This window comes from Brachyhypopomus gauderio, chromosome 10 (genome assembly GCF_052324685.1).
Source record: "Brachyhypopomus gauderio isolate BG-103 chromosome 10, BGAUD_0.2, whole genome shotgun sequence".
In the NCBI taxonomy this organism is placed as follows: Eukaryota; Metazoa; Chordata; class Actinopteri; order Gymnotiformes; family Hypopomidae; genus Brachyhypopomus; species Brachyhypopomus gauderio.
Window position 1 is genome coordinate 4,847,224 of NC_135220.1, and position 10,000 is coordinate 4,857,223.

Below are 10,000 nucleotides of genomic sequence, written 5' to 3' on the forward strand. Positions count from 1 at the left end.
TTGTGCAACAAGTTAAAGTGCGCTGTGTTAACTTCACTTCTCCACCTCCCTGCCTCCTGCTCGGGTTTGCTCCGTTCGTCCTCGGCTCGCTCCCAAGTCACGTGACCAGTTTAAATCGCAGCCTGTGCGATTAGACAATCGCGTTTTAAAAAATCGCGAAATTATCGCAAATGCAATTAATCGTTCAGCCCTATTTGGTAGGTATCAAAGACACTTTAATCTTCCATCAGACAACACGTTCACCTATCAGACTTCATACTCACCTATCGGACTACACACTCACCTATCAGACTACACGCTCACCTCTCAGACTACACGTTCACCTATCAGACTACATGCTCACCTATCAGTAATGTCATTTGATGTTTACAATCTTCATCTCTTTGTGCTGCTTCTCCCACCCCTGCTGTTCTGAACCTCACACCATGCTGGTCACATGGACATGGACAGACCTTGGAGACAGTCATATGGACCCTGGCAGAGTCACACGGACCCTGGCAGAGAGGTGTGGGTTAACAGAGTTTAGGAAGGCATGCAGGCCTGGGAGGTGGATGTGGGAGAGTGTGGTGGATGTGAGACATTGATACATTGGTAATATACACATGGGCCAGGTGTGTATACTGTTGAGGAGACACAGGGAGACAGGATGAACGGATAGGAAAGTGTCTGTGTGTAAAAGTGAGTGTGAGGAAAAATTAGGAGAAGGGATTTTCAAGAATTGGCTGGAGGATGTGAGGTGATGATGTGTTAGCATGCGCATGCTATGACAGGTGATGATGTGTGATTAGAGGTGATTGTGATGATGTGTGATTAGAGGTGATTGTGATGATATGTGATTAGAGGTGATGTTTTTGATAATGTGTGATTAGAGGTGATTGTGATGATATGTGATTAGAGGTGATGTTTTTGATAATGTGTGATTAGAGGTGATTGTGATGATATCTGATTAGAGGTGATTGTGATGATATGTGATTAGAGGTGATGTTTTTGATGGTGTGTGATTAGAGGTGATGATTTGTGATGAGAAGTGATGGTTTGTGATGATGTGTGATTAGAGGTGATGACTTGTGATGAGAGGTGATGTGTGATGAGAGGTCATGATGTGTGATGATGTGTGATTAGAGGTGATGATGTGTGATGATGTGTAATGATGTGTGATTAGAGGTGATGATGTGTAATGATGTGTGATTAGAGGTGATGATGTGTGATGATGTGTAATGATGTGTGATTAGAGGTGATGATGTGTAATGATGTGTGATTAGAGGTGATGATGTGTGATGATGTGTAATGATGTGTGATTAGAGGTGATGATGTGTGATGATGTGTAATGATGTGTGATTAGAGGTGATGAAATGTGGCTCAGGTGCTGCCAGGTAGGAACACAGAATTAGTGCAGCATAAGGGCATGAGCAGGTCCTTAAAAGACAAGATGTGTTTCAGTTTTGTGATAATCCTGAGATGAAAGAAGCTCTCACAACTGTGTTTGTTACTTTATTTTATATTTAAAATTAAAATAAAATGTCTTTGGTCTGGTGCTTTACATTAGCTGATAATTGTCCCAGACTGCATGCTGTATCTCTGACAGAAACAGGAATACCAAATCTGTCTTGGTTATGCCGGAGAAACATCTTTGACATACAGCACTTTGCATCTCATCAGCAGCCAGAGATGAGGTGCGGACAGTCATTCTCTCCAGACTTTAGTAGAAATACATCAGTGCATCATCTCCATAACAGTATTGTGATATTTTGTACCTCTGGAAGATACACCCAAGTGGGAACATGTATAGGGAGAGTAGGATAGGTCCCATGATAGAGCCCTGAGGTACTCCACATATGATGCTGTGGAGGAATGACGGGTCCTGCTTTCCAAATATGTGCAAACCACTTCATTGCAGTACCATGAATGCCTACACCGTCTTCCAGCAAAATAGCATGGACAACAGCGCCAAAGAATTAGCTCAGGTCTCTAAGGACACACTTTCCAGAGTATTCAGCTCATAGAGAATCAATATACGTTCCAAGCAGGGCAGACTCAGTACTGTGGTGTGGTTTAAAACCTGACCAAAATGCAGCAAAAATATTGTAATGCACTTAAAAATGAGGAAAGTTAAGGGAAGACAAAAAAATTTATAAGAATGATAGCTTAGAGATGGTGTAAAATTATTAAGAGCACATGGTTCCAGGGCAGACAATGTCTTATAGATACATTAATAAAATGAGAGAGATTAATAAAAATTTCAAGAAACATCAATGCTGATGCACGCATGCCTCCATGGGGTCCAGAGGGTTCAAAGAGTCTGGACTACTGCATGATGAAGCAGCACCTGGGAAACACATCCGGAGAGCCAGGAAGGCCTCACCTATAGCACATGGAGAAGGTAGGACACAGATACTGGCTTAAACTGACTGAACAAAGCAGAACAAGCCGGAAGGATCATGGGTCGGAGATAAAATATGTGCCGTTATAAATTTAGTCAATAAAAATCTCATAAGATCTTCACATCCTTCAGCAGAGGCCTCGGGGTAGGCTATAATGGCAGGATGAAGAACTGTATTAATTGTGTTTAAAAGGACTTGAGGCCTCCGAGAGGTTTTTGTGATAATGTCAGCAAAATATTTCTTTCTTGCAGCCTTTACAGTTTGCTAGACACTCTTTCATAATTTTGTAGGAGACGTGAAGTTCGTCTTTTTTTTCCGTTTTTCGTTCCCCTCCTGTGTTGCTGAGCAAGGGCACGTTCATCACTGTGAAGTCAGGGCTGGCTTTTTTCTTTGGGTTTCCGGCATTTTAAAGGAGCTACTGAGTCTAAAACGTCAGTGCATGCAGACCTGAATGAAGCAGGTAGCTCGTGTCCTGAGGGGGATTCGCACTACGGGAAACTACAGCCACACTGGGAGCAGAAAACTGACTGGCTGTGAGAGGCACCACTGAGCATGTGCAGTACAGACTCAGGCTGGGATTAGGAGGTGGACATGGAAAGGGGTCATCAACTGTGAAAGGTGATAGGAAAATACTGCACTATTATTGATTAGTTGAATCCTTCTAGCAAGTTTGTACTTGCACTCATTTTGTAATTGTCTCCTGGATCGAGCAGTTCTCCTGAATATCTATGTATACACAGAGCACAGGACACACTACATGATCATTCTGCTCATTACTGCTGCACTTGAATGGTCTTTCACAGTCAGAAACTGCCATTTAGCATCTAAAAATAGATGCTAAGCCTCCTCCATGAGTCCTGGGTGTGCTTAGGAAATTACAGTCACCAGGAGACAGGAGTCACCAGGAGACAAGAATCACTAGAGTACAGGAGTCACAAGGGGACAGGAGTCACCAGGAGACAGGAGTCACCAGGTGACAAGAATCACTAGAGGACAGGAGTCACAAGGGGACAGGAGTCACTAGGAGACAAAAATCACTAGTAGACAGGGGTCACCAGGAAATGAGATTCACCAGGAGACAGGAATAACCAGGATACAGCTGCACACGTTCACCTATCAGACTTCATGCTCACCTATCAGACTACACGCTCACCTATCAGACTACATGCTCACCTATCAGTAATGCCATTTGATATTTACAATCTTCATCTCTTTGTGATCCTTCTCCCACCCCTGCTGAACCTCACACCATGCTGGGCACACAAGTGGCCACTAAGTTCACACTGCTACCACAACAACCCTCCAGACACACGCAGACACAGTACGACCACAACAACCCTCCAGACACACGCATACGCAGTACGACCACAACAACCCTCCAGACACACGCAGACACAGTACGACCACAACAACCCTCCAGACACAGGCAGACACAGTGCGACCACAACAACCCTCCAGACACACGCAGACACAGTACGACCACAACAACCCTCCAGACACACGCAGACACAGTACGACCACAACAACCATCTAGACACACGCAGACGCAGTACGACCACAACAACCCTCCAGACACACAGATGCAGTACAACCACAACAACCCTCCAGACACACGCAGACACAGTACGACCACAACAACCCTCCAGACACACGCAGACACAGTACGACCACAACAACCCTCCAGACACACAGATGCAGTACGACCACAACAACCCTCCAGACACACGCAGACACAGTACGACCACAACAACCCTCCAAACACACGCAGACACAGTACGACCACAACAACCCTCCAGACACACGCAGACACAGTACGACCACAACAACCATCTAGACACACGCAGATGCAGTACGACCACAACAACCCTCCAGACACACAGATGCAGTACGACCACAACAACCCTCCAGACACACAGATGCAGTACGACCACAACAACCCTCCAGACACACGCAGACACAGTACGACCACAATAACCCCCCAGACTCACGCAGACACAGTACGACCACAATAACCCCCCAGAAACACGCAGACACAGTACGACCACAACAACCCTCCAGACACACGCATACGCAGTACGACCACAACAACCCTCCAGACACACGCAGACGCAGACGGTGACGGTAACCTCAGTGACAGCTGTGTGGGTGCGGAGCTATTACCATGGTAGTACAGTGTGTGTATGTTTGCAGACATAGCTGGCTCCTCATATCCAACTTCAAGAACTGGAACATCTCACTGCTAGTGTAAGAGTCTAAGGGTTTAGAAGGACTACTCAAAATACAGTCCACCGTTAAGTCCACGATGTCAGATTCAAATTCATATATAGAGAAAGCATATTAGACACTGCCAAATTAAAACCTAATTAGCTAGCAAACAACTAAGCACCCCGAAGCCAATATCTGAGCAAAGGGTTTGAAACTTCCAGCCCATCACCTGCTTGGTGGCATGTACACCTGAGGAGTTTTCACTGGCCTGTAGGGGCCAGAGATGGGAGCATGTAATGTCTGGAAGCTGGCACTGGTGAATCTAAGAGGCTGTGCTTACATTCCAGTGATATGGCCTTTGTGTATGTATGTGTGTGTGTGTGTGTGTGTGTGTGTGTGTGTGTGTGTGTGTGTGTGTGTGTGTGTGTGCGTGTGCATGTGCGTGTGTGTGTGTGTGTGTGTGTGTGTGTGTGTGCGTGTGTGTGTATGTGTGCATGTGCGTGTGTGTGTGTGTGTGTGTGTGTGTGTGTGTGTGCGTGTGTGTGTGTGTATGTGTGCATGTGCGCGTGTGTGTGTGTGTGTGTGTATAAAAGCCCTACCTCCTGTCTCTGGAGCTCCAGCTCCACTGTAGTTTCCCAGGTGTGTTTGTTGGCTGTGGCTGTGTGTGCTGTTACTGTAACGTTGACACGTCTGCTCAGGCTGGACTCCTCCATCTCTGTGTGGGTGTAGACAGAACCATCTACTTCCACCCTGAAACGAGGGTCACTGCTCTCCAACTGCACACCCTGGTTCCCCAAACAGTCATCGAAGTGAACTGCAGAGAGAGAGAGAGAGAGAGAGAGAGAGAGAGAGAGAGAGAGACAGAGAGAGAGAGAGAGAGAGAGAGGGAGTTAGTTAAGCTCTGAATAATTAAATCAAACCTGTAAAAATGACATTTTTACCCACTGTTTGCCACAGATAAGTCAATCTTGAAGAGTGCTGATTGTTACAGTAATATAAAGTGTACCAGTAAACTTGCTTCAGAGCCTTTATGCGATGTTTTACAAAACATAAGAAACCATGAGTGACAGGCTTGTACCGGACACTGCCACTTTACACTGGTCAGAGTACAGCTGTGTGTGTGGAGTGTTGTAGAGTGGTGTGAGGTGGGTGTAGTGTTGTAGGGTGGTGTGGGGTGGTGTGTGTGGAGTGTTGTAGAGTGGTGTGGGGTGGTGTGTGTGGAGTGTTGTAGAGTGGTGTGGGGTGGTGTGTGTGGAGTGTTGTAGAGTGGTGTGGGGTGGGTGGAGTGTTGTAGGGTGGTGTGAGGTGGGTGGGGTGTTGTAGGGTGGTGTGAGGTGGGTGGAGTGTTGTAGAGTGGTGTGAGGTGGGTGGAGTGTTGTAGGGTGGTGTGGGGTGGTGTGTGTGGAGTGTTGTAGAGTGGTATGAGGTGGGTGGAGTGTTGTAGGGTGGTGTGGGGTGGTGTGTGTGGAGTGTTCTTAAATGTTCTGTGAGCAGTGAACTTCAGAAATGTAGTCATGTGTGTGCATGGACACACACACACACACACACACACACACACACACACACACACACACACACACACACACAGTGTTGGGAACGTTACTTTAAAAAAGTAATTAGTTATAGTTACTCACTACTTGTTCAAAAAAGTAACTGAGTTAGTAACTGAATTACTCTATAATAAAAGTAACTCGTTACCAGGGAAAGTAACTACTTGCGTTACAGTTAAAAAAAGGTTATATGCCAATTAATTAAGTTTTTTTTTTAAAGCAGTTTTCACAGTCAGTTAAAATGAGTAGATCAGAAAATTGTTTAACTTTTGATATTTATTGCACATCCACAGACCAGTGCAGGATAAAATCGTTAAAAAATCCCAAATCTTTGGAAAAAAAAAAAGCAAAAGTAAACAGTTACACTATATAAAGTGCATTTACATCTATCAAATTAAATTAAATTCTCTCAACCTGAGACAACTGGTTTGTTCACAACAGAAGTAAACTTAACAATAAAACCTCTATTCTTAATTAAATAAATCAAATACCCAGTCTGGTACACATTCAGGAACTTCAAGTATTTTCTTAAATAATGTTTATATCGCCTTGAAAGTTCTAGTTTTCTTCGGCTTGCACCTGACGCCATTTCGGCCTCTTCTCCGTTTGTGTCATGTCACTCGCGTGCTTCGGCGCGCGTGTAAAAACACTGGCTCTGATTGGCTATCATAACGCTGCCTTAGCCAATCGCTTACTGACTTGTTAAGTTAAACAGGTGTTACACCGAGAACCTATCAGGATCTGTTACTCCTCACTAGCCTGGGCAGCGGTCCGCTTGCATTAGTATATCAATATATAGTAACGTGCCGCTTTTAATGACCAGTAACGTAAACGGCGTTGTAACGACAGGAAAAGTAACTAATTATATTATCCCGTTACTGACAAAATGACGACGTTACCTAACGCTGTTATTTTTAACGGCGTTATTCGCAACACTGCACACACACACACACAAGTATGTGAGAAACCTTTCTTAAATGGCTTACAAAAACTCAGTAATTTCCCCTCAGAGCAGATATTACTGATTAATGTAAAATATGTCTGAAGCTAATAAGGCACACTCAGTCTCAGGCTGTGCACTGCTTCACACAGGTCGGCCATGTGCACAGGCATTACAGCATCTTCAATAAACAGAGACACAGGAGTGATACTGCGGTGCACAGACAGCGTGGAGAGTGTGAGTGTCAACAGACACGCGGTCTGCTCATATGGCTCTCCAGCCAAACAATGGTCAACATGGCAGACGTTTGATGTGGAACAGAGAGAGTGTTCCCCACCTGTGTCCCCAGCCTGTGTCCCCTGCCTGTGTCCCCCACCTGTGGCCCGTGAAGACAGTGGGGGGGTCCTGGACTGTGTAAACAATGGGAATCAAAGCTTGGAGTGAAAGCCTGAAGACCCAAACTGTGACGCACCAAATTCACCTCCTCCACATTCTCCTTAACTTCAAATACTAATTAATACTAATTAATAGTGATAATATTTAATAAATCACATAATTCACCATTTGGAGCTGAGCTAGAGGAGATGCCTACATACATCAAAAGGATGTAAAAAGTAAGAGTCTAACCAAGCATTAAAGACAAAGCCATTCAGTCACAAATCCTGTCTCTCAGGCTCAGTGAAAGATTGGGTGCGTCTGTTTCTACACGCCTGCTCCCCTTCGAAGATAGCCGTCACTGCTTAGAGGAGACTGGGATAAACCATGCTGGGATCAAACTGGTGGCTGGCCCATCTTCCAGAGTGTTTAGTTCCAGGAAGGCGGGGGAGGAAACACCCTGATTCCCATATCAGCATTCCCATATCAGAATTCCTAAGCTGAGATGCAGATATATACAGTAAATATACAGTAGATATAATATACACTCACCAGCTACTTTATTAGGTACACCTGTCCAACTGCTCATTAACGCAAATGTCGAATCAGCCAATCACATGGCAGCAGTTAGGCATGTAGACATCAGAATGGGGAAGAAAGGTGATTTAAGTGACATGGTTGTTGGTGCCAGACGGGCTGGTCTGAGTATTTCATAAACTGCTGATCTACTGGGATTTTCACACACAACCATCTCTAGTGTTTACTGAGAATGGTCCAAAAAAGAGAAAATATCCAGTTAGCGGAATTTCTGTGGGAGCAAATGCCTTGTTGATGCCAGAGGTCAGAGGAGAATGGCCAGACTGGTTTGAGCTGATAGAACAGCAACAGTAACTCAAATAACCAGTCGTTACAACAGAGGCATGCAGAAGAGCATCTCTGAAAGTACAACACGTTGAACCTTGAGGTGGATGGGCTACAGCAGCAGAAGACCACACTGGGTGTCACTCCTGTCAGCTAAGAACAGGAAACTGAGGCTACAATTCACACAGGCTCACCAAAATTGGACAATAGAAGATTGGATAAACATTGCCTGGTCTGATGAGTCTCGATTTCTGCTGTGACATTCGTATGGTAGGGTCGTAATTTGGCGTCAACAACATGAAAGCATGGGTCCATCCTGCCTTGTATCAACGGTTCAAGCTGGTGGTGGTGGTACAATGGTGTGGGGGACATTTTCCTGCCACACTTTGGGCCCATTAGTACCAATTGAGCATCATGTCAACGCCACAGCCTACTACCTGAGTATTGCTGCTGACCATGTCCATCTCTTTATGACCACAGTGTACCCATCTTCTGATGGCTACTTACAGCAAGATGTCATAAAGCGTGAATCATCTCAGACTGGATTCTTAAACACGACAGTGATTCACTGTACTCGAATGGACTCCACAGTCACCAGATCTCAATCCAATAGAGCACCTTTGGGATGTGGTGGAACGGGAGATTCACATCATCACACAGACAAATCTGCAGCAACTGCGTGATGCTATCATGTCAATGTGGACCAGACTCTCTGATGAATGTTTCCAGTACCTTGTTGAATCAAAGCCATGAGGGATTCAAGCAGTTCTGAAGGCAAAGGGGGGTCCAACCTGGTACTAGCAAGGTGTACCTAATAAAGTGGCCAATGAGTGTAGATATATTGTATAGTGCAGATATACTGTAGATATACTATAGATGTAGTGAACATAAACTGTAGATATAGTATAGATATACAGTAAATATAGTGCAGATATACTGTAGATTTAGTATATACTGTAGATATAGTGCAGATATACAGTATAGTATAGATATATTGTAAATATAGTGCAGATAAACTGTAGATATATTGCAGATATACTGTAGATAAACTGTGTAAATAGTGCAGATATGATATACTGTAGATAAAGTGCAGATAAACAGGAGATATACAGATGCACAGTAGATATAGTGCAGATTTATTGTAGATAAAGTACAGATATATTGTAGATGTTTATATATACTGTACATATAGTGCGAAAAAACCATAGATATAGAGTTATGTAGATATACTGTAGACATATTGTAGATATAGTGTAGAGTGCAGGAATACTGTAGATATTGTCCTGCTACTGAAGAATGAGGAAAAGCAATACACAAAAAGAAGTTAGTAAGAAGCAGAGAAAGAAAGGGAGGAGAAAAGGGGAGTAGAGGCGAGTGGAGTGAAGGAGGAAAGGAGAGGGGGAGAGATCAAGAACAAAGGATAGAGATAGAGCATGACATTCACCAATTATGTAGGCGTTCAAAGCTGCAAACACCAGGCTTACTTTCATCTCCTTCTCTCCCTCTCTCCCTCTCTTCCTCTCTCCCACTCTCCCTCTCTCCCCCCTCACTCTGAGAATATTCCTGGGGGTAATGGTGGCATTTTCTCTCTCCTTTTACTTGCATTACCCAAGAGTCCAGGGTTTTTCATCACCAAGATCCTGGTTTAGTCTTTCACAGAGATTAAACACCCAAACACATCACCACAG

The 10,000-nt window shown here is 44.3% G+C and overlaps 1 protein-coding gene across 1 annotated transcript in view; it reads right to left on the reverse strand.

Moving 5' to 3' along the window:
• LOC143525245 (cadherin-4-like) overlaps positions 1-10,000 on the reverse strand; it is a 305,715-nt gene that overhangs the window by 90,244 nt on the left and 205,471 nt on the right. The window contains 1 exon segment of the mRNA XM_077018933.1: positions 5,186-5,400. Coding sequence (XP_076875048.1) covers positions 5,186-5,400 — 215 coding nt within the window.